We start from the raw sequence: 25,595 nt of genomic DNA on the forward strand, positions 1-25,595 counted from the left end.
CCCCATCTACCAGCGGAAACTGACCATGAGATCTGAGCCACTGTGACGATCACACACAACCTCCTAAAGTAGGAAGCACTCTTTCATTTCCAATATTTACCATTTGTTTATTTTTAAAGCCTAAAGTTTTTACATGGGTCCAGAATCCTCTGCTCTAAAAACCAGTGTTTTCTCCCCCTCCTGCTCTTTTCTATATATAAGTTCCAAGCATATGCTTCTGTTCATAGCTGCTGAATTAGTCATTAATTCCTCACTTGCTGAGCAGCAGATAAGCTTACGTACCAAGAAAATGAAAGTACGCTCTCGTCAAAGGAGGATGTCAGCTATATATAAGTGCCTAGCTTGTACACAAGGGCACAAACAACACTCAACTCGACAGTCACGTTCATTTGCATTTTCCTATAAGCTGAAGAAAGGGTTTTGAACATGACATAAATAGACGAGAGAGGGGTAGGGAGTCGGGACCATGGCCCAGTGGTAATACATGTTCTTTGCATGTCCCCAGCATCTCCATTTAAAAGGCAATGTGAAAGACCTCTGAGACCCTGGAGAAGTTTTCCATCTGTCTGTTTTATGTGTTTTAGTTATTTTCCCATTTTTTGTGGGGCAAAATATTAGAAAGTTTATCAAGAGTTCAGTAAAATTATCAAAGGAGGTTTGAACAATGGAGCCCAGAAGAAAGTTTGTTTGTTTTTTGGAGGGGAAAGGGGGAGAAAGAAAGAGCACAATAAAATTTAGATGTTCCAGAGCTCTGCTCCTGTGAGCTCCTGCCCAAAATGTGGCCTGACTTTGGGGGGCATTTTTAAGGGCTTTGAATGATTGGATAGTTGTAAAATCCAACAGCAAAGCACTGGAGGCTTAAATAAGCCAAAAGGTAAGATATGAATATTCTGAACTGAAATTAAAATATAAAACACAAAATTTTCTCTGTGTTCCTTGTTGCATGCCCCCTTCCCCCAACTGCAGATCTTAGGTATACAACCCAGATTAAAGGAGCTTAATAAACTTTGAAGATGTGATGCTGAAATAAACTGCTTTACATGCAGCATCCAGCTACAACTTCACATTCACATCCATCCTCTATAAAGCTGTGAACCCTACAGAAGACACATGGCCAATCCAGCCTCTAGGCCATGGGTGTCAAATGTGTGGCCTGAGGGCCAGATCAGGCCCCCAGAGGGCTCCTATCAGGTCTACAAGCAACTCATTATCATCTGCTTCCTTCTCCCTCGCTTGCTTCCTTTGGCAGCACAGCTTGCTTTGCCAGGCTTGCTCAATTAAGCTATGGAGCAAAAACTATTTTCTCCATTGGCTGACCAGCACATGAAGCAGTTTAGGTGCAAAAAGCTCACAATGCCCAACCATTTCATGTTTTCACCTGGGTCTTAGGCTCAAAGCACTGACCATGAGATTTCTGTAATGAGTGTCAATAAATCAAAAGTAGGTTTGCACCTTACAAGCATGCACCTGAACAACATACTCAAGATTGCTACGGCACAGACATCGTCTCCAGATTTTGATGCAATAATTCAGAGCAAGAAGTGTCAGTTACCGGAAACTGTTAAATAAACAAAATATTGCAAAAGTGCTAATCTTTTAAACATATTTTACGTTCTAAAAAAAAAAAAATCTTTAATTGTGTTTGTCTGTGTCCTTTATAAAGTTTATCTCTCTGCAACCTGGCATTACATTTTATGACACACGTGGCCCAGCCCTACAAGGTCTCATTTATATCAGATCTGTCCCTCATAGCAAATGAGTTCAATACCCCTGCTCTAGGCAAACCTAAGCAATTGCCTAAAGCACCAGAGTTAAGCCTATGGGGAGCTGTCAGATGACTGGCCTACCTAGTGTAGGGCTGCCAACAACATGGAGAAAAAATATCCTATCCTTTCAATAGAGGTTCAATGGGATGACGTCTTGCTATTCTCTCTACTGAATGGGAGGGCAGGACGCTAGTCATAGTTCCCCTTGGGCACCAAAACCTCTCAGGCTAGTAACGGGAAGACAGCAGCGAGGCCTCTGCCCATTCTGCCTGGGTCCAGACCCATTCATGAAGAATCCTCTTCCAAAATCCACTGGAACAGAGAGGAAATGAAAGCTCCTCAATTCCATCAAAATTGCTAGAATGTATTTGAGTGCATTGTTAGGACACCAAAGGTTCAAAGTTACAAAAGCCTCCTAGCGAGACAACAAAAAAAATAAGTACTGAGGATCTATGCCAGTCAGTCTCGGTGCTGAAAAAATGTCTCCCTTACCGATCAGACCAGTAGTCCTTCAGATATTTCTTTGTGAGGTCAAGGATGCCTTCAAACCACTGCCAGAAGGTGAACCCCCTGTTAGGAAGGATTTCCTATAAATGCCAAAGAAAGAGCGTGAGGATAAAAGGACCTTGTTTTCTGAGCTTGGTACCATCCCACCCCTCTTCAAAACCCCACTGCCATAACAACCTTATTGAACTGAGACCAAGAAACGCAGCGGTTCTGGAAGTCCTTGTAGCTGGCGTTGTTGTTGTTGAAGATCTTCTGGGCCAAGAAGAAGTAGTGCTCCTGGAGGAGGCCTTTGGAGGTCTGCACCTCAGCCATGAACTTCTGGTTGAGAGTCTCACACATGCTCCCCCAGGGGACACGCTCCGTGACCACAAAGGGGATTCGATCCTGTAACAGGCCAGAGGGACTGAGCTTTCCATCATGCACATGGTAAGCTGCAGGAAACGGTAAGAGGGCATTCCCATAGTCTCCTCCAACCACTGCTCGTTCTACCTCCCCCTTTCCACCATGGATACCTAACACGATGGCAGCAAAGAAGCAACCTAAGGTGTGAACAACATGTTTGCACATGAATTGGGTCAGCCACTTCAGCCACAGGGCAAAAAGCACCCCCTGGGCCACTTCTGGTCAGAAAAAGACAAGAGGAGGGAGGCTGAAGCTGCTTCTCCCCCACATCGTGGTTCCAATAGAGATCCAGCTCTGTGACACTTGGGGAAATAAATTTCCTACAATGGCTATTTGACTGGCGAATGAGAGTCAGGAAAACCTTGACTTGATTCATGGACAAGTATCTTGGGCAGTTTGGGCCTAAGCTAAGAACAGAACTCAGAGGTCACACCTCCCTGTCTGACCAATATGCCCAACTCACCCTGTACATCTGGTGAGCAAATGGAAGCCTGGTCTACTTATGCAACAAGAGAAATCACTCAAGAACATACAATAAACACAACCTTCAGGTTATAGTGACAGATAACGAATATATTGCAAAAGCAGGGGTGGATTTCTAGCAGGAGCTCTTTTTCATATTAGGTCACACACCCCTGATGCAGCCAATCCTCCAAGAGCTTACAAGGCTTTTTTTGTAAGCTCTGGGAGGACTGGCTACATCAGGAGGTGTGGCCTAATACGCAAAGGAGCTCCTGCTGGAATTCCACCCCTGCAAATGTGTAACAAGCAAACCAAAGACTTTATCTTTGGTTCACTTGTTACACATTTGCAATATATTCGCTAATTTGTCACTATAACCTGAGGGTTGTGTTTATTTGTATGGTCTACTTATGCAGCAGAATTAGGTGCGAATAATGGGGCAGAATTATACAATGGTACACTTTGGACTGCTGGTAAGAGAATCACATTTTTTAACACTCCCTTATGTAAAAAAAAGGCACCCCTTCCTGCAAGTAGAGAACTAGACGGGGTCCCCAATGTGGTGCCCATGGGCCCACCCAGCGTTTTTAGAAAGTAGGTAGGGCCAGGTGGGGCTTTTGCCCAGCAAGGCTTCTGATTGGCCACTGAAGCTTTGATTAGCTGTGCAGATTTTTTAAAAACGTTGCTTTGGCAGCAGCTGCCACCACAGCACAAGGACCTTCACTATGTGACTGCAGGAAAGTGGTGGCAGCCATTTTGTGGCTGGTTCTGTCTCCAGTGGCAGCCATTTTGCGGCTGGCTTAGTCTCCGGTGGCAGCTGTTCTGTGACTGCATCTACCACACGTGACAGAATTCCAGAGGTACCTGCAGGCTCAAAAAACGTGGGGACCCCTGAACTAGACCGATGGAGAAACAAATAAGTTAGGCTGCGATCACAAACTCTAAATAATCCACTTCCCAACTCGATTTTGCTAGTTCACACAGTAAAATTCAGTTGGCAAGTTAGGGATGCCAATCCCCAGGTGGGAGCAGGGGATCCCCCGGTTTAGAGACCCACCCCCCTGCTTCAGGGTCATCAGAAAGTGGGGGGAGGGGAGGGAAATGTCTGCTGGGAACTCTTATTCCCTAAGGAGATTTATTCCCATAGAAAATCATGGAGAATTGATCTGCGGGTATCCAGGGCTCTGGGGGGGGGGGCTGTTGTTTGGGGTAAAGGCACCAAATTTTCAGTATAGCATCTAGTGCCTCTCCCCAAAATACCCCCCAAGTTTCAAAAAGATTGGACCAGGGAGTCCAATTCTAGGAGCCCCAAAAGAAGGTGCCCCTATCCTTCATTATTTCCTATGGAAGGAAGGAATTGAAAAGGTGTGCCGTCCCTTTAAATGTGATGGCCAGAACTCCCTTTGGAGTTCAATTATGCTTGTCACAGCCTTGATCTTGGCTCCACCCCTAATGTCTCCTGGCTCCACCTCCAGATATTTATTGAATTGGACTTGGCAACCCTATTTAGTGTGCGTGATCACAGCCCCCCCCCCCACTGCTCGAGGCAGATTAATTTTTGGCTTACAAGGTTTTTTTAAAACACACACACACACACGACTGTTTGAAAGTACTATTCTTCCACTTACAGTCTGAAGTGGTACTGTCTACTTTATCACCTCTAATTAGCTTTCATTCTGCTATATACGGAGACCAGGGCTGATTAGATTGTTATATTACAACAAATATGGGAGGGACTGCAAAACTGAGATAACATAAAAGGCCTGAAGCCTGGAGTAGACTGCCTTTCTGGCCTGAAGTGCTCATAAAGCCTGTGAACCTGTGAGTACATGCTGACTAATAAGAGGGGGCAAAGTTTGCACTTGAAGAGATACACTGCCAACATGGCACAGTAGGCTAAGTGTCGCACTAGGATCTAGGAGAGCCAGATTCAAATCCTCACTCTATCATCTCCTAGGGTGACTTTGGTGCCACTCTCAGCCTAATCTACACCCCAGGGCGTTTTGTTGTGAGGGTAAAACAGAAGAGGGGGGAATGCTGTAAGCTGCTTTAGGACCATTGGGGAGGTAGAAAAGGTAAAGGTATTCCCCTGTGCAATCATCAATCATTTCCGTCGCATCACGACGTTTTCACGGCAGACTTTTTTTTACGGGGTGGTTTCCCATTGCCTTCCCCAGTCGTCTACACTTTCCCCCCCAGCAAGCTGGGTACTCATTTTACCGACCTCGGAAGGATGGAAGACTGAGTCAACCAGATCTGGCTACCTGAACCCAGCTTCCGCCGGGATCAAACTCAGGTTGTGAGCAGAGAGTTCGGACTGCAGTACTGCAGCTTACCACTCTGCGCCACGGGGCTCAAGTTACTGGGGAGGAAACCCAGGGCTTTTGTGGCAGGGGTGGAAGGAGGTGGAACAGAATTCCAGAACCTCATTGGGGAAACAAAATTCTCCAAAAAAGTATTTTTTTTAAATGAGGGGCACCCGGGTGTTTCTTCTTCATTTCCCTTTGAAAGTTCCAGCACCTCTTTTTCCAGGAAAAAAAAGTCCTGAGGAAACCAATTTATAAACAGCCAAATAAATTAAAGGAACACAGCTCTAATTCTTTCTCTCCTAAGAAGGAAGAGATTGCTTAAAAGACATCTATACTAGTAAACATCAGCGGTTTGACTTTCCATGCGTGGACTTTGGAATGTGATTGCAATGGATGAAACTATGTCCTGAACAAATTCTGGCTCTAGAAGTTGTTTATAAGCAGAGTCCTAGCAGGGCACGAGAGCACCGATGACAGCATTTACATTCAGGCGTTCTCAGAAACTACCCCAAACTGTATCCCTAAATCACTGCTGCTGTACAGAAAACCCACCCACCCCCTCATCAGAGTACCCCTAGCTTCCAGCCTGCTCTTCAGCTTCCATCTGCTTCTTAAATCCGATCTGGTATCACTTGCCACCTCTAGCTCTCCAATCAGTCTCCTCTTCAAGCTAAAGAAGTTCTGGTTGATAACATCAGGTGGTGGCAGCTACAAGCCTACATGGCTTCAAGAGGGGATTGGATAAACATATGGAGCAGAGGTCCATCAGTGGGTATTAGTCACAGGGTCTAGATGGAACTCTCTGTCTGGGGCAGTGATGCTCTGTATTCTTGGTGCTTGGGTTGGGGGGGCAACAGTGGGAGGCCTTCTAGTGTCCTGGTCGGGCGGACCTCCTGATGGCACCTTTTTTTGGGTGGGGGGCGGTTGCCACTATGTGACACAGTGTTGGATTGGATGAGCCATTGGCCTGATCCAACATGGCTTCTCTTATGTTCTTTAAAAAAGTCCTCTAAATCACCCTAGCCCAACCACATCCCTACTTTTAGGCAGCAACAAGGAAGCCTCTGTGGCAAACAAAATTGTCTGGTACACTCCCATTTGGCACATGTTGTGGTAGTTGCCTATGGTGTCCCAGAAGGTTGGACCAGAACCAACAGGAAGAAATGAAATCAAAAGAGTTTTCAGTTAAACATTAGGAACAATTTCTGACAGAGCAGTTCCTTAGTGGAATAGGCTTTTCCGGGAGGTGGTGAGTCTCCTCCTTTGGAGGTTTTAGAACAGAGGCTAGATGGTCATCTGACAGCAATGTTGATTCTGTGAACACAGGGGGAGGTATTTGTGAATTTCCTGCATTATGCAGGGACTAGATGACCCTTCCAACTCTATGACTCTACCCAAGTCTGATTGCCTCTCCAGAAAGGGGTGGAGCAAGGAGCATTCTGATGGCTCCTCCCACATGAACAAGGTTTCTAATCTAACCCTGGCACTGTGGAACAGCACTAGTGCTGCAGCAGTTCCAACACCACTGGCACGAGATGAGAAGGAAATCTAAGGACTTTTTAAAAAAATCCCATCCTACCCCACACTGTGTGCAGTATTCCTAAAATATTTTCCTATAGTTAGCCATGGCCATTTGTCGGGGAACATCATGTTGCAGGGACCGGCCCTGCCCCCAACCAGTAGCACCCCCTATCTCTCATTCTCTGAGAGGCAGAATTTCAACCACAGTCATAAGAACATAAGAGAAGCCATGCTGGGTCAGGTCAATGGCCCATCCAGTCCAACACTCGGTGTCACACAGCCAAAAAACCAGGTGCCATCAGGAGGTCTGCCTGTGGGACCAGGACACTAGAAGCCTAGCTCCCACTGTTGCCTCCACAAAGCACCAAGAATACAGAGCATCACTTGACCCCAAACAAAGAGTTACACCAATACCCTGTGGCTAATAGCCACTGATGGACCTCTGCTCCATATGTTTATCCCCTCTTGAAGCCATCAGTGCTTGTAGCTGCCACCACCTCCTGTGGCAGTGAATTCGATGTGTTAAGCACTCTTTGGGTGAAGTAGTACTTCCTTTTATTGGTTCTAACCCGAGTCCTCAACAATTACATTGAGTGACCATGAGTTCTTGTATTGTGAGAAAGGGAGAAAAGCACTTCTTTCTCTACCTTCTCTATCCCATGCATAAGCTTGTAAACCTCTGTCTTGCACTTACTTTTGTGGCAAAGGCATTGTCCCACAAAATTGTGGCCTTAGCATTATTGTCTTGGTTGCCGTGAACGATCACCACAATGGGCAGAGTAAGGGCCTGGAGGAGAAGCAGAGAAAATGAGAAGATGACAGAATGAGCTGGCCAAACAAGCTGGATACAAATCTCCCTGACAAACAAATAATTATCTAACATTAAGTTCCCCAGAACTGTTCGTGCTCCAGTTCTCCTCAGTTCAGTTCCCCAGGTGCTCTCCTCAGCCAAAGGTCACGGCAACTTGGCCCTCTCTTGGCATTTAAAGAAGCCAATGAGCCAGGTGCATCTATTCCCCTCAGTGCTCTTCCAGACTTGACAGCGTCTGATGCCCACTGGGTCTTCACCAGAACACTGATGCTTCCTTGATAAATCCTTGAAGTCCTGCCACATTATAAATCCTTCAAAAATTCAGACTTTCCTCCCTTGGCACTTATTTCCTTCTGCCAGAAATTGTCTTCATTGTATTCTGGACAGCTTCTTTCTTTGTGAGCTTATCCAGTACTAATTATAACTTTTATCCTGTTTACTTTCTTGCTATTATATTTGCTTAACAAACTATGTCTTGCTCACTCCACGTTTGCCATTCCCTGTGTTTTCCAGGCTGCTGCTCAGCTGGCCAGGGGGGAGGGAATTGTGAGAATGTCAAAAGCAACCAAGCCCAGTGTTCCCTCTAAGTTGAGTTAGTGTGAGCTAGTTCAGTTTTTTACCCTCCGGCTCAAACATTTTTGCCTTAGCTCAGGAAAAATGGCCCCAGAGCAAATGAATCTATGCAGTAGCTCACAACTTTAATGCCAGTAGCTCACAAAGTAGGATTTTTGCTCACAAGACTCCACAGCTTTGAGGGAATATTGACCATGACACGCTGACATGACTCCCTGTCTGCCCAGTAGTGACATCAATCCATTGCCAGGGGACACTGGGGATGCTCTGGCGCTTGGGCAAAACTCTATGGTTAAACCACAGAGTTTTTGTCCAAATGCCAGCGCATCCCCGGCAACACGCTGAAGTAATTTTTGAGCACAGAGGGAGTGACATCAGCACATTGCTGGCAACAGGACCTGTTGCATGTGAGTTGCCCTGGGTTCTTAACTCCTCAACTTCAACCACAGAACAGGGCTTGCCCTGACTAAATATAGGGTTGCCTGATGATGGGGGGTGGGTGCTCTGGGCTCTCTATGATAAAGCCCTAGAATCAGAGTGGTTGCAGTCGGTTAAGGCCCTTGTCTGTTCTAGGCCTGAAGTGGTCAGGAGGAAGTGGGGTGCGTGGAAAGAGGGCGCTTGCTAGGAAGGATGTCCTGGTTATGACAAACCTATATGGCCCCACCCTCTTTTCATGATCGATTCCCATTGGGGAGAAAAGCAGAGGAGAAAAAAAAATGGAATTCTTCTTCTGTGTCATATTTACTCTAACATGTGAACAGCCGACAAACAACTAATGATATTTGATCATGTAAGAAGAACTTGTCACACAATACCATCAGTATACCAGCATTGCCACCTGCGGTCGGAAGAATGACGTCATCCCAGTATTACCTGCAGCAGGAAGGTGGTATTGTTGGAGCCTAGGCTGATTCGGGCACTGAAAAGGATAGCACATTTCTCTTCAGTCACAGACTCAGTGCTCTTGCGGTCGCTGCGCTTGATTTTCTTTAGAAGCTAAAGGATGAGAAAGACAAACCACACAGTGTTGCCAAGTGGGGGAAGGGGGGCACCCTTGGCTGGAACTTTCACCACTATTTGGGAAAAGTTCTATGCCATGCAAACCTAGCTATCTATATCTGCCCCCACAGTCCACTTGCTACCCTAGGACAATGCTCTTCAGCATGTGGTTGGGACACGGGTCGGTTGTATAGCTCTGTCTGTTTGGTCGTGTGTCCCTACAGAAACACTTCTCTTCTGCTTTTGCTGCTTTTTGCACAAAAAGCAAGAGTGCCACACCTTCAGCAAGCGTGGGAACAGGAAACAGTTTAGGGAGGTGAAATTTCTCAGCTATGGGGCTTTTGGCAGGCATTGGAACATTCTAATCAATGTCCTTGAGACTCAACTGACAGTGAGAAGGCAGTCACACTTTCTCTCTCTCTGTTCTGGCTGTTCTAGCCATCCCATTGCTCCTCCTCTTGTTGAATCCGGGTAACCTGCTATCGAGGAGCCAAGATATTCCGGCAGCCTACACAGCGCCTTGAAGCAAGGTACCAGATGAGATGGAACAAGGGGAAGTCAACAGTGTTGACTGGCTGGGTGGGGCAAATTTTGAGTGGGGCAATGCCCCTAAATGCCCCATCACAGCTACAGGTCTGTTCATGCTTCTATCCCCTGGTTTCTCCCTTACCACAGTATACCTCCTCATGCTTCTCCTTTGAGGAAGAGGAGGATAAAAGTGTACTAGCTACTAACAAATAAAGCCAATGGCATGAGAGTTTACCCCGCATCTACCCATACATCTTTATCCCGACCTCTAATCCATGCAACATTCCTGGACACCCCTGCCTCTGTATCTCAGCCTTGCCCCCAACCTGGGATAGAAGGGCTGTTTTAGTTCACTCACCATATTCTTAAAGACAGCACAGCAAGCACCGCTTGTGGCAGAGATCTCTAGAGGGGCTAGGTTGTTCACAATTTCTCCCGTGCTTTCACTGAAATGCAGAAAGAGAGATCAGCAGACAGGAAGAGAGTATAGATCCAGGTGGGCAGCTGTGTTGGTCTGCAGCAACGGAACAAAGCTGGAGACCAGTAGCACCTTTAAGACCAACCAAGTTTTATTCAGAATGCCAGCTTTCGTACACATGCATACTTCTTCAGACAAGGAATGAAATATCTTTAAGTGCAGGTGGCCTGAGACAGGTGTAACTTTTGCAGAGTGATGGAATAATTTGGTGGCAACAGTCCTAGAGAAAACAACTGCCCTCTGCCCATTCCATACGGCTTATTTACTTTGGAAGCAACCACTGAGCTTTCCGCTTAATAAAGTGCCTAGTGGCATATACAGGCTTATGAATGTCATCTTTCATTATACTAAAAACAAACTCAAAACACGTGAGGATAGTGACAGTACTAGGCTACAGTGATGACCAGTGTTCCCACTAAGGTGAGTTAGCGTGAGCTAGCTCACAGATTTTTAGCCTCCAACTCACAGATTTTCGTCTTAGCTCTGGAAGGATGACCCCAGAGCCCAATAATTTATGCAGCAGCTCACAATTTTAATGCCAGTAGCTCACAAAGTAGAATTTTTGCTCACAAGACTCTGCAGCTTAGAGGGAACATTGGTAATGACCAGTGTTCCCTCTAAGCCAGGGTGTTGAACTCATTGTTTAAGAGGGCGGGATTTGACATAAATCACCTTGTCGGGCCAGGACACCTGAGTCATAAAATGTAAGGGCAGGTGTGTGAGGGGAGGGAGAGGTCCTGCTTCTGCAGCATCCCACGCCTCCCGGATAGTCCTGGCTGCAGACGCACAAGGAAAGCCCACCCAGCCCCTGCCTCTCCAACATTTGGAGTGGCGCGGGAGGGGGAGATCTTCTTCCTGCTTCTGCAGCAGGCACTGCAGAAGCACAAGGAAAGCCCAGCTGGCCTGCGCCTCTCAGGCAATTGGAGAGGTGTGTATGGGGGGGGGGGGTGTCAGTTGCTCATGGGCTGGATCCGAGCCCTGCAGGGGCTGGATCTGTTTTACAGGCTGCTGCTCCAAGCTGTATGCATGAGCAGCTGCTTATTAACCAGATTTTTCCCAAGGGAAACCATAAAAGGTGGGATACTTTACATTTCCATACATACCAGTTGATTACAGGATGGGTAAAAGCCCTGGCTGGTTCTGGCCCCCGGGCCTTATGCTTGACAGCCCTGCTCTATCAACTACTACCACACCAGCTCTATTAATATGAACTGTGGCTGAGTGTTTTGAGTGCAATTGGATAGGATCTGTAATCTACTGTGGGTTTCTACTTCTGTACTTTAGCCAAATCCAAAACACATTTAACACAGGAATACTCTTTCAGTATTAACTAACTCTAAGAGCAGAAAGAATGGAAGACGTCATCTGCATTAACTGGAAAACAATATTGTCAGATAACAAAGTACACTCACTAAAACCTTGAGGAATGTTCTTTTTCAAATCCATAAATCAAACAAGGAAAAGAAATCCAAATATATACTATGCTGCTGCCAAGCTGCTTTCAGTTTTTTCTTCAAAAACTGCTGGACAAACAGAGGTAGCCCAGCAATAACACCGACTAGAGAGGTCATTAACTTGAAACCCTGCTTGAAATCACGTTCTAAAGCTCAGGAAGGTTGAAATGCAATTGTGCTGTCCAGTGTTCCCTCTAAGTTGAGTTAGAATGAGCTAGCTCACAGATTTTTAGCCTCCAGCTCACACATTTTTGTCTTCGCTCAGAAAGGATGACCCCAGAGCACAATAATTTATGCAGTAGCTCACAGCTTTAATGGCAGTAGCTCACAAAGTAGAATTTTTGATCACAAAACAAGGCAGCTTAGAGGAAACATTGGTGTTATCATTCTTCCTGCATGGACAGAGATCAGTTCAGAAACCTGACGAGCACACCCCAAACTGCCTTGTTTACCTGTGCACTCCGACAGCAAGAGAGGGGCTGGAAAATGTGATACATGACAGCAGGGCTTTCTTTGCAGCAGGAACTCCTTTGCATGTTAGGCCACACATCCCTGCTGTAGCCAATCCCTCTGGAGCTTACAGGGCTTTTAGTACAGGGCCTACTGTAAACTCCAGGAGGATTGGCTACATCGGGGAGGGGGTTGTGGCCTAATATGCAAAGGAGTTCCTGCTACAAAAAAAGCCCTGCATGACAGTCTCTTTCTCTCTCTGCTTCAGATAAGTCCAGGATGGCCCCATGGTCATCTGAGATCACTAGACAGGTTCTCAGACACTGCCTCAGTCCTTGGGGAAACTGCTTCCCTCCCCATGCCAAAGACCTGTTCTGACACCTTCTTTCGACACCATCCCTTCAGTCTGCCCTTACAGTATAAACACAAGTTACAAAGTCCTTGTGTCTCCTATGTGTCCACCCAGGGCTTTTTTTTCTGTACCAGGAACTCCTTTGCATATTAGGCCACACACCCCTGATGTAGTCAATCCTCTTAGAGCTTACAGTAGGCCCTGTACTAACAGCTCTGTAAGCTTTTGGAAGATTGGTTACATCAGGGGCGTATGGCCTAATATGCAAAGGAGTTCCTGCTACAAAAAAAGCCCTGTGTCCACCACAGGTACTGCCTACCACATACCTATACACTGGAAGTTCCATGCTCAGAATTTAATTACCAGGTGTGTAGGGGGCTGGTTCAGATCAGGATTATGATGCTTACTATTTTCACAGGAGGAAAGGTAAAGGTAGTCCCCTGTGCAAGCACCAGGTTGTTATCGACCCATGGGGTGACATCACACCAGGACGTTTTCTTGGCAGACTTTTTATGGGGTGGTTTGCCATTGCCTCCCCCAATCATCTACACTTCACCCCCAGCAAGCTGGGTACTCATTTTACCCACCTCGGATGGATGGAAGGCTGGGTCAACCTTGAGCCGGCCACCTGAACCCAGCTTCTGCCGGGATTGAACTCAGGTTGTGAGCAGAGCTCGGACTGCAGTACTGCAGCTTGCCACTCTGTGCTACGAGGCTCCATTTTCAGAAAACTGGCATCTATTTATTTTTAATAATTAAAGATTTTTTTGTGTACAGGATATGGAGAATAGGAAGGCCAGGTCACAAGCCTTGGTCCCCTGTCTCCCCTTTATGGGAGTTGGGCTGGGACTGGCTGGGACTAATGGGAGTTGAAGGCAAAAAACATCTGGAGAGCTACCATTGGCCACCCCTGCTCTAGGATTCCTTCAAATCCATGACCTGGTGAAGTCGCTTCTGGTTATGGAGCAGGAGGTGACATCATTTGTGTAAGGCCACCTGTAATGGAGATGGAAAATTACCCCATCATTTCCCCCAAAAATGTTTCATAACAACTTGTAGCAATTGCCTCCAATCACCAAAACTCTCCCAACAGACTACGCAAGCTGGCTAGCCCCAGGCAGGCTGGGTTAGGGTAAGCCAAGGAGACTTGAGTTAATTGGGGGATAGGTTATCAGTGACGCAAAATTATTTGCCTCGCCTTCTCCACTGCTGCAAATCCTCACCGGCAACAGACCTACAATCATGGCTTTGGCAGGTTTCAGCACTGAAACAGTAACTACAGGGATCAAATTATTTTAAATAGTTTTTTTTAATTAGCATGGTAACTGCTGCTGTCTATGATTGTAGCCCAAACCAGAGAAGGCGCACTCCCTTGCTTTCTAACTTTGCCGAGTTTTGGACTTCAAAAGGATTCTTTGGGTGGCTGACAACACTGGCAGGCACCTGGTACACCAGCTGGAAAGTTGAAACATGTAAAATTACGTATGTAGACTGGATCGTAAATCACGTAATGTGTATCTATCTGTTTGCCGATCCCGGCTGCAGCCCAATCCAGCAGCAGACAGCCCCATAAACAGATCTACACCCTTGTCAGCTCATTGACTTCAATGGACTTAAGAAACGTGCAACTCTGCTTAGGATAGCAGGTGCTTAGGGGCTAGCTTTCGAATAAATATTTAAGTATGTAGGATGGGCTTGTCAACACTCCGCAAATGAGACTAGATCGTAAATCTATCACAAATCAATTGCAAATTGATTTGCATAAACTGTAAATCAAATAATGCATATCTATCTGTTTGCTGTTCCCAGTTGCAGCCCAGTCCAGCAGCAGACAGCTCCATAAACAGAGCTACACCCTTGTCAGCTCATTGACTTCAATGGACTTAGAAATGTGCAACTCTGCTTAGGATAGCAGGTGCTCAGATGCTAGCTTTTGAATAAATATTTACTGCCTTTCTGCGCACCCAGCCCAGACGCCTATAAATCTTCCATCTGCACAGTTTATGGTCCTCCCTATGCAAAGCAACTTAACCACATTTCCCTTTTTGAGCAGCACACCTTGCAATTTGGCTGGGGACTGGATAAAAGTATTGCGCGCTTGGAAAACAAAACGCACTGGAGATCGTGGTGGTGGATAGCACCCTCAAGTCACTTACAGTGACTCTGTAGGGTTTTCAAGGCAAGAGACGTTCAGGCATTTAAAGCCCTGTGCAGCCTGGGACCGACGTATCTGAGAGACCGCTTCTCCTCATATCTGCCCCGAAGGACTTTATGTTCAGCTAATCACCATCTGCTGGTTGTCCCCGGCCCAAAGGGCGTCCATCTTGCCTCAACTAGAGCCAGGGCTTTTTCTGCCCTGGCTCTGGCCTAGTGGAACAGGCTTTTGTTGGAGATTAGAGCCCTCCCTGTTCTACTACCTTTTCGGAGGGCCTGTAAAATGGAGCTGTTCCGCCAGGCCTTCAAGTGAGGCAGCGGACACCCATAGTACATAGAGTTTGGCCTCCCTGTCGCAGCATTCTATCATCTACTGGGCTAACTGGAACATCATTAGTTCCAGCTCTGTTTGCACTATGGCCTGATTAGTTGTCTTCCACCTGAAATGGAGTAATTTTATTCTTTTTATTGTTTTATTGCAGGGGTGGCCAACGGTAGCTCTCCAGATGCTTTTTGCCTACAACTCCCATCAGCCCCAGCCATTGGCCATGCTAGCTGGGGCTGATGGGAGTTGTAGGCAAAAAACTTCTGGAGAGCTACTGTTGGCCACCCTTGTTTTATTGTTTTAATTGTTTATTTACTTCTAATTTTATAGCCTATTGTTATTATTTAAGTCTGTGGTGATCCGCCCTGAGCCCACTCATGGGATAGGGTAGACTAGAAATTAACAAAAATAAATAAAAATAAATAAAAGAGGTGGTTTGCTGTTGCCTGCCTCTGGACTGGGGATCTTCCATTCAAGTACTAACCAGGGCTGACTGCTTAGCTTCCGAGATCTGATAAGACTGAGCTAGCCTGGGCCATTCAGGTCAGGACAGAGAGGAGCGGAGAAAGTCTGCTGTTGCCTACCTCTGAGGAATGATCCTGATATTCCTTGGGGGGGATCAAATACTAACTAGGGACAACCCTGCTTAGCTTCCAAGATCTGATAACATCAGGCTTGCCTGGGCCATCCAAGTCAGGGCAGAGATGAGCCGAGGTGGTTTGCCATTGCCAGCCTCTGAGCAGCGACTCTGGACTTCTCTGGTGGCCTGCCATCTGAACACTAACTAGAGCTGGCCCTGCTTAGCTTCCAAGATCTGACTACATCGGGATAGCCTGAGCCACCCAGGTCAGAGCGGCAGAGGGGTAAACAAATAGAAGGTTGTGGACAGGGGTGGAATTCTAGCAGGAGCTTCTTTGCATATTGGGCCACACACCCTTGATGCAGCCAATCCTCCAAGAGCTTACAAAAAAGAGCTTTGCAAGCTCTTAGAGCAGGGATGTCAAACATGTGGCCCGGGGGATGAATCAGGCCCCCAGAGGGCTCCCATCTGCCCCCCAAGCAACTCACTGTCATCTGTTTCCTTCTGCATCACAGTTTGCCTTGCCAGGTTTGCTCAATAGCACAGGAGCTACAGAGTAAAGCCTCTATTTTTCTCTATTGGCTGAGGCTCCTCCCTTGGAGAGGAAGGTGGGGAGGCAGAGTTTGCTGTGCCAGGCTCTCTCAATTGCACAGCTTTAAGGGTTTTTTAAAAAATTAACTGTGTTTATCTGTGTCCTTTATAAAGTTTTTATCTCTGCTACCTAATCTTAAATAGGCACACACATACATGGCCTGGCCCAACATGGCCGGCCCAACAAGGTCTCACTAATGTCAGATCTGACCCTCATAACAAACAAGTTTGATACCCCTGTCTTGGAGGATTGGCTGCATCAGGGGTGTGTGGCCTAATATGTAAAGCAGCTCCTGCTAGAATTCCACCCCTGGTTGTGGATACCATTGATGTGGATAGACAGAGGAGATGATCACATGTAGGGCTTTTTTGGTAGAAAAAGCCCAGCAGGAACTCATTTGCATATAAGGCCACACCCCCTGATGTCACCATTGTTTCACACAGGGCTTTTCTGGTGGGAAAAGCCTGGCAGGGACTCATTTGCATACACCCGCTGACACCAAGCCAGCTGGAACTGTGTTCCTGTGCATTCCTGCTCAAAAAAACCCCCAGCCTTGATTACGTGCAAGGAGCAATTGAGGAGGCTAAGTTTGAGAGTGAAAGAAGAAGTATCCTGCTGATCTGTGTAACAGCCATGCTTGAGGAATCTCAATCCCTGGGTATCCTCAAAGCAGCCTAGGAAAACTGTCACTGCAGTTGCAATGGTGTTACTCACCTGAGGCTGGCATCAGGACACCCGGCAGCCAGTTCCCTTGCCTGTTTCTCTGTTACGATGTTGGCACAGACTGAGAAGGCCGTCTGCGGAACTTTGAACAGCTGAGAGCCCAGCAGGAAACAGACAGTGGCTTGAAATTTGGTTTGGGTCTTCAGAACTTGAGGGGGTTGTTTGTCCACCAGGAAGGCACTTAAAGGAGACACGACAAGAGGTCACAGAACCCACAATCAACAAGGATCAGCTCTTAGGCTAGATACTTAAAGCTGAAGATTGTCGAACCAGCAATTTTAATCTAACACAGCCCTTTAAAGGAATGAGGTGTATAGTATATGGAGCAGAATCAAAATACTCCATATTCTTGGAGCAGCTGCAATTATAAAAACCGCAATAAGGTTGAGAAGGGAAATTTTTTGAACATGCTTTGTATTTAATATGCATGCACCACGTATCATACATGTATACATATATTATATATCATTTATATTCTTGAATGTCCTTGATAAATGTAAATATTTTTAAACTTTCTCTCCATTTTTTTTCAAATTCCTCAGTCCCCATTTTGTTTTTGTACGCTTATCTTTTAAAAAAACCCAAGAAATAAAAAATTAAAAACCCAAGGATCAGCTCTCAGCTTCTTCCCAAATCAGAAAAAACACCAACCTCAAACAGGGATTAAAAACCGGAGGCCAAATCCAACTCCTTCAAGAGTTCCCACACCCTGCCCAACTGCCAGCTAGGGTTGCCAGGTCTGTGTTGGAAAATACCTGCAGACTTTGGGGGTGGATCCAGGAGGGGATGGGGTTTGGGGAGGGGAGGGGCTTCAGCATGGTCCAGTGCCACAGAGTCCACCCTTCAAAGCGGCCATTTTCTCCAGGAGAGTTGATCTCTGCCAGCTGGAGATCAGCTGTAAAAGCGGGAGATCTCCAAGCCCCATGTGGAGGCTGGCACCCTACTGCCAGCTATGAAGGGGACAAAAGGTGTGTCACAATCATAGTAGTGGGCTTGCAGATAATTATGGCTGCCAACCTCCAGATGATGTAAACACAAGATAACACCGTGTAGCAGCAACTGCACTTCGTGCTAGTGCTGAACTTCAGCTTGTATTAGTAATATCTTAACAGACCATAAACGTTAAACTGAAAGTATTTTTCACAACTTGTTCATGCAAAGTCCAAAAGCACATCTTGATAATGACATAGTGTGGTAATTAAAAGTCCTTGAATCACAATCCTCAAGGCAATCTCTCACTGGGCTGTGGGTCTGACAAAGGTATACTGTTTTCGCACACAGCTTACCTCGCAGTCACAATCCTGTTCCCTCCGCAGCGTCTGGTTGGATTTCCCACCATCTGCGCCAAAGCTACAGGAAGTGCCGCGGCTTCTGTGTAGCAAACGTAAACCGCTAAAACCCAGTTTACGTTTGCTACGCAAAAGCCGCGGCACTTCCTGTAACTCCGGCGCAGATGGTGGGACGCTGCACCTGGCAGAGGTTGTCCTTGAAAGGGCAGCTGCTGTGAGAGCCCTCTCCAGCCCCACCCACCTCACAGAGTGCCTGTTGTGGGGGAGGAAGGTAAAGGAGATTGTGAGCTGCTCTGAGACTCTTCAGAGCGGAGGGCAGGATATAAATCCAAGTTCCCCTTCAGACCTATGAGCCTATGATCTAAGCCAGGGGTGGCCAAACTGCAGCTCGAGAGTCACATGTGGCTCTTTCACATTGTGTGGCTTTTGAAGCCCCACCCCATCGGTCAGCTTGGAGAAAGCATTTGTCTCTTTAAATCACTGCTTCAAGTCAAGCCAATCAGCGGCTTGGAGAATGCATTTAAAGTTGTTTTCTTCCCACTCTCCCTCCCTCCTCCATATAATTTCCTTCCTTCCTTCCTTCCTTCCTTCCTTCCTTCCTTCCTTCCTTCCTTCCTTCCTTCCTTCCTTCCTTCCTTCCTTCCTTCCTTCCTTCCTCCCTCCCTCCCTCTGACATTCATGTCTTGCGGCTTTTAAACATCTGACATGTATTCTATGTGGCTCTTATGTTAAGTAAGTCTGGCCACCCCTACTCTAAGAACTTTTGAATGGGGAGCTCTGGTTTACCTTTTGATGAGAGTGTTGAAAACGTTCTCCAGGCATTCCTGGAGACAAGACAGCAGATCAGGGCCCAGTTGAGCCGAGAGGGCTACCAACTGCTGGCGAAGCTTGAAACAAACATCCATCAGGCTTTCAAACCTGTCCGGAAAGATGCTGGATCAGTTGGGTTTGCTTCTCCCCACCCCCACATCTATCAAAATTCCATGTCAAAGCCAAGTCTGCACAAGCTGCAAGGAGCACTTTAAGTAAGAGGTGTTGTGGTTATGAGGAGCAAGTACAGTAAGAGGCATGGTGACGATATTTACATTCAGATTGAGCAGTGCCATTCAGTCTTAGTTCCAGCAAAGGAGAGGGGTGACTGAGCTTCTAGCCGGATGCATCTCTCCTACGCTCCTGCTATTCCTCCAGAAGATTAACGACTACTCCCAGATAACACAGCCAAGTTTGGAAAGAACATCAAAGTCAAGTATGGGAAGGACAAGAGCAACGAAAGATACTAAAAACCCTCCCTACAGACCTCCTAGAAAGGGTAAAACTGACTTAGAAGAATCTGAAGATTCTGACTTGGAGACTTCTCTGGTAGAGGAAATGGCGGCGGGAGGGAGTAATCCTTCCCTAAATGAGCAGACTGAGATACTGCAGGCCCTAATGGAGATAAAGAATGAAATTAAGAAAGATATAAGGTCTATTAATGGAGAGGTTGGACAATTAAAAAAAGAACTCGAACTTATCAAACTGTCCCAAGCAAAGCCACTTCTTTGCTTGCTAGCAAATGAGCTCAGTGTGGCATCTTCCAAGCGAAAGCCTCCCTGCCTATCTATCTGTGGTTATCTGATATAAACAGGGATGTGTGCAAGTTGCAATTAATTTACCTCATTTACAGTCTTTCTTTTCACTGAGGATCAGGACGGGATACAATATTTTTTTAAAACGCCATTTAAAAAAGCACGATGCATGCATTCAAACCGCCAGCGTTGCCACAGACAATTTAAATGACAATTCTACTTTCTCTGCAGGACAGCAGCAAAAGTGTGGGGACCAGCTTGCAAAGTTTTCCTTTAAAGAAGCAAGTTTCTAGTCCATATTGGCTGCAAAGCTATAAACACGCTGAGATCTCAGGAGCCAAAGTAGCGGCTAAAAGGGGTTGCCAGCAGGTGTTTGTGTTCCAGTACAGCTCTTAGCATGCCGTCAAGATGAGCAAACCCAGAATTTATTATGTAAAAAAGCCCACAGTATGAAACAAACAATGCAAATGTGCTCCGTTGCAGAATTTACAGTTTGCAGAATTCACCTCTTCTTGGCACAGAATCTGGGGGTGTGACAAATTAAAGTAGGGATCTATGTATTTCCTGGTGCCAGCCAGGCTCCTCCAGACTGTAGGGGTGGGGAAACATGAGAGAAACTAGTCCCACAAGAATTTCATATTGGCCATTGGTATCGAAGCTGCCCATTAAAGCAATATGATCGATGCCAAAGAGAGCTGCACACAGTTCATACAATCATAGAATTATAGAGTTGGAAGGGACCTCCAAGTCACCTAGTCCATTCACTTATACCTCCCCCCTAAGTTCACAGAGTCAGGATTGCTGTCAAATGGCCACGATAGAAGTTATACTTCTGGGCTTCCTTACCATTGGTACGAATGGGCCAACATTCATTGCAGCTTGGCTTGAAAACCTCCAACAATTCCAGAACAGCAGCTCTGAAAATGAGGCTTGCGACAATGCCCTGTAGTGATACTCACCTCTTCTGCAGCGGAGCCAAGTCCTCGTCGAAGGGAGTTCCGTTCCCGGCCAGTTGTTGCTGCCTCTTCCAGATATCAAGCCTCTTCAGCAGCCTGGTTTTTGTAGTTTCTAGATCTTTGGCTGCTTCTGAGAACAGAGCACGAAGGGCCTGGAGAGACGAGGAAAAGAGGCAAATTGTTTTGACAGACTGAAGAAAACGACCAGATGTACAGTGGCGAAGCTCAAGAGGTTCCCATGGTATGCACAGTACAACTCAAACCTGCAATCTGGTCCAGAAACTACAAGTGTTAACTTTCACTTGGAACACAGAGACATCACCGTCAGATTGTCTGGAGTGAGGAGACTGAAGGAGTGTGGACAAGAGTTGCCATCGAAAACTGATGTTTTGGCCACTGTGTGACACAGAGTGTTGAACTGGATGGGCCACTGACCTGATCCAACATGGTTTCTCTTATGTTTATGTTACAGACATGATGGGCTGTCTGTAAGGCTCTACCCAGCTCCCCTAAGCACCCTTCCATGATGGCACAGCTGAAAGCATGGTCTCTGCCAGCTAAGGACTTGTACAAAATCCCCTCTTGAAAAACAGACTTGGAAAATCTTTTGTTGCAGGGGACACAGATGCTCTCTGTCTGTTCGCATCTCTGATAGAGGGAAACTGGACTTTTCCCACGACCTCAGCCTGCCATCCATTACTTCTGCTTAAATGCAACTCTCCCTAAGCCTACTGCAATTTTTTTTTAAACACCCTCTTGGTAACAGAAATAGAGCACAGGATACACAACACTTTGCAGAAAGAACAACTGAAGCTGCCAAACTGAATCATATGAACATACATATAAACATATGAAGCTGCCTTATACTGAATCAGACCCTGGGTCCATCAAAGTCAATATTGTCTACTTAGACTGGCAGCGGCTCTCCAGGGTCTCAAGCTGAGGTTTTTCACGCCTATTGGCCTGGACCAGTAGTTGGAGATGCCAGGGATTGAACCTGGGACTTCTGCTTATCAAGCAGATGCTCTACCACTGAGACACCATCCCTCCTCAGTCAGATACCTAGTCCATCAAAGGCAGAGGCTCTCCAGGAACTTAGGCAGAGGTCTTTCTTAAGAACTTAAGAGAAGCCATGTTGGATAAGCCAATGGCCCATCCAGTCCAACACTCTGTGTCATACAGGGGCCAAAACCCAGGTGTCATCAGGAGGTCCACCAGCAGAGCTGGAACTCCAGAAGCCCTCCCACTGTGGCACACTAAGCATCAAAAATACAGAACATCACTGCCCCAAGTCTTTCGCATCACCTACAGCCAGATCCCTTCTTAATGGGAGATGCCAGGGATTGATCTGTAGGCCAAGCAGATGCTCTACCACTGAGCCACAGTCTCTCCCCACCCTATCAAAGAGGATTACTCACATTCACTTGCTGTTCCCCTTGTGTTGAGAATTGTGGATCCACTGTGTTTATCTGCAGAGAAGCTGACAATGGCAAAGCAATAGTTCATTTAAGGGATGTGCAATCCACCTTTCCATGAATAACACATGCTCCAGGCAGCTTACAAAAATTACAACATGTAGAATACTATGTAAACCTTAAAGGCTTCATGGAACCCTCAAGGCAAGACACTAAAACAAACAGAACTCAGGGATACCATAAAATCCTATTCAAAGTCCTTCTCTCTGGAACACACGAGTGTTCCAAAACCACTGGAAGATGTATAACAAGGGAACATGACAATGTTCCTGGGGAAGGGAGTTTCACAGTTTAGATACAACTGGCAAGAATGCCTGGGCTTCAGTTCCTGCAAGACAGACCTCTGAAAATGTGGATTCTTACAGCAGAGCCAGTTTGGTGTCGTGGTTAAGTGTGCAAACTCTTATCTGTGAGAACTGAGTTTGATTCCACACTCCTCCACTTGTAGCTGCTGGAATGGCCTTGAGTCAGTCATGACTCTCTGTTCCTCTCAAGAGCAGTTCTCTCAGAGCTCTCTTAGCCCCACCTACTTCACAGGATGTCTGCTGTGGGGAGGGGAAGGGAAATGAGATTGTAAACTGCTTTGAGACTCCTTCGGGTAGTGAAAAGCAGGGTATAACTGACTCTTCTCCTTCTCCTCCTCCTCCTTCTGAACCCCTTTGGATGACCTCAGAGCACTGGGGCAGGAACATACAAGTGGAGGTAATCTTTCAGACACTTTGAACCCATGACATCTGGGGCTTGAACAGTGCCCTCTTAAACAGAATTATGCCCTTCTGGGTTCCTTGAAGTCTGTGGCTTAGAAGAACATAACTCGGCTTGCTATGGCAAGAAAGATGGCTAAAGCATGTTTTAAATAAATATTTTTTAAAAAAACCAAACCACCACCACACACTGATGGCTTGTTTTTCAAAGCCGTATTCAATCAGTAAAACCAAATGCATAACACACTTCAATACCTGAAAAGATTTTCTAGTTTGCATTTGCTGCCAAGCAATCACAGCTGAAAGGTGAGCACCTCCGAACCCCCATCACTGACGGGTCCCCTTCAACACTCCATCCTTACAATCAGGGCTTTTTTTGTAGCAGGAACTCCTTTGTATAATAGGCCACACACCCCTGATGTAGCCAATCCTCCTGGAGCTTACAGGGCTGTCAGTACAGGGTCTACTGTAAGCTCCAGGAGGATTGGCTACATCAGGGGTGTGTGGCCTGATATGCAAAGGAGTTCCAGCTACAAAAAAAAAGCCATAGTTTAGAACATCTCAAACCTTTGAAGTGCTCACCTCTTGAGCCGTTCTCCAGGTTCCCACAGAGGGCTTGGATCTCTTGCAGTTTGTACTGCAGCCGCTTCAGATCAAATCCAAACTTCAGTTCCTCCTGTTGGCGGTGGAAGCTGAGGGGCAGGCACTGAAACTATAAGATGTAGAAATAAGAGACAGCCCTCCCTACTTCTTTTTCTGTGCATGTAGAACGGGACAATTGTTTTTCGATAATACAGACCCAATCTGCAGAGATCCAGCACAGGAGCCTTCAATCTTTCCAGACCCACAAGCTGCTGAGTAGCATGCACATTACAGAAAGTCACCTGACATCAGAATCACATGACAAAAAGAGGGAAAGTAGAGGCCACGGGGGGGGGGGGGCATGGGGGTGAGCGCAGGAAGTTGGAGAGGCTGGGAGCTGCCCCTCTCCCTCCTGCACAATTTAAATAATGTGGGAGAGGCATGTTGGGAGGGGCATGCAGGGAGTCCAGCAGCTGCCCCTCCTGTGCAATTTAGAGCCCACCGATCAGCTGATTAAGGAGCCCCGTGGAGCAGAGTGGTAAAACGGCAGTACTGCAATCCGAGCTCTCTGCTCACAACCTGAGTTCGATCCCGGCGGAAGCTGGGTTCAGGTAGCCGGCTCGAGGTTGACTCAGCTTTCCATCCTTCTGAGGTCGGTAGAATGAGTACCCAGCTTGCTGGGGGAAAAGGGCAGATCTGGGGAAGGCAACAGCAAACCACCCCGTAACAAAAGTCTGCCGTAAAAACGTCGTGATGTGACGTCACCCCAGAATCGGAAACAACTGGTGCTTGCACAGGGGACTACCTTTACCTTTAATCCACTGATTGGCGGTCCATTTAAATGGCATGGGACAGGCAGCAGCTGCTCCTAAGTGCCCCTCCAAGGAGGGGGAGAGAGAGGGGCAGGCCCTGGGATGGCGGTTGAGGGCCCCCAAAACTGCCGGGGACCAGGCTCCATGGGCCCTGGTTAGCTACAGGCCTGGTTATGACCTCAATGGTGTCAGGGTAGCAGACTGAGGGAGCCAGGGACAGCAAACACAAGCTGAGCACCAGCCGTAATGAGGAACAAGCCAAGGGCCAGCGCCATATAGAGGAATACTTTCCATCGAATAACCTCACCTTCTGCTGCTGCTCTCAGCCTCTGTGCAATGAGAGACAGGTAGAATGCTCAGCTGTAAAACAAGCAACCGACATGGGGTTGCAAGAAGGACCAGCCAGATCATCATTGTAAAGTAAACCCTGTAAGGTGCTGAATAGAGCCAAGGGTCACGTGGCACTGATGTACTGTGGGGACACAGCATGAGGAAAGTCTGGATGTGGAGAGGTTCTAGGGACATCATACACCAATGAATTGAGGAGCCATCTGCCTGCTAGAGAAGCAGGACGCATCAAGGAAACAGCAGCATCTTCTGAAGGGTTAAAATCTCTGGCGACCCTCTAGGCGTCATGAGATTGAGGGTGGTGGGACTGCATTTGTCCTCATAGTTGCCTTGTAGATATAACATTTAGGGCCCGGGGTGATGATCCAGGTCTAGAACTATAGAAGAGCTTTGGGTGGGATGAGAAACCACCCTACCTTGTTCTGAACAACTACCCGCTCCGCTTCTAGAATCTGTTTCACGGTTCTTGCCAACTGCAGTGGATCTCTCCGATAAGCATTCTGTAATCAGAAAGAACAAGAGAAATGTTATTGGCATTTCTTCCTTCAACCTGAAAAGCAGCTACTCGATAGCTGCTCTCATAGAAATTGCTCTAGGGCAGCTGGGGAGCTGCGTCTGTGAAGGGAAAGGATCTTAAGGCCATTGGGGGTGGGCCGTGCAGGCGTTCACCCGCCTGAGACTCCCGAAGCAAAGTTTATACTCTGAAGTATGAGCGCTGCACAGAAAGATCCAATCTTGGCTGTGGCAAATCAGGTCTTTCTGTGCAGAGGACAGAACTGGTATTAGTTCTTTACGCTATGCTGTGCTCATGAAACTGGCTCTGAGACATAGAGCAGTAGGATGAGGTGGGGGAATCCCAAGGTGGTTAAAATGGATTA

At 46.8% G+C, this 25,595-nt stretch overlaps 1 protein-coding gene across 1 annotated transcript in view; it reads right to left on the bottom strand.

The window, feature by feature from the left end:
• STAT6 (signal transducer and activator of transcription 6) overlaps nt 1–25,595 on the bottom strand; it is an 84,119-nt gene that overhangs the window by 19,147 nt on the left and 39,377 nt on the right. Inside the window, exons 4-14 of the mRNA XM_060253310.1 lie at nt 25,134–25,217; nt 23,558–23,687; nt 22,215–22,276; nt 20,800–20,948; nt 19,062–19,193; nt 16,978–17,166; nt 10,237–10,324; nt 9,225–9,347; nt 7,662–7,754; nt 2,451–2,657; nt 2,259–2,353 (exon numbers count right to left, since the gene is read on the bottom strand). Coding sequence (XP_060109293.1) covers nt 2,259–2,353; nt 2,451–2,657; nt 7,662–7,754; nt 9,225–9,347; nt 10,237–10,324; nt 16,978–17,166; nt 19,062–19,193; nt 20,800–20,948; nt 22,215–22,276; nt 23,558–23,687; nt 25,134–25,217 — 1,352 coding nt within the window. The remainder of the gene's footprint in view (nt 1–2,258; nt 2,354–2,450; nt 2,658–7,661; nt 7,755–9,224; nt 9,348–10,236; nt 10,325–16,977; nt 17,167–19,061; nt 19,194–20,799; nt 20,949–22,214; nt 22,277–23,557; nt 23,688–25,133; nt 25,218–25,595) is intronic.

The sequence above is a fragment of the Heteronotia binoei genome, chromosome 13 (genome assembly GCF_032191835.1).
Source record: "Heteronotia binoei isolate CCM8104 ecotype False Entrance Well chromosome 13, APGP_CSIRO_Hbin_v1, whole genome shotgun sequence".
Classification (NCBI taxonomy): domain Eukaryota; kingdom Metazoa; phylum Chordata; class Lepidosauria; order Squamata; family Gekkonidae; genus Heteronotia; species Heteronotia binoei.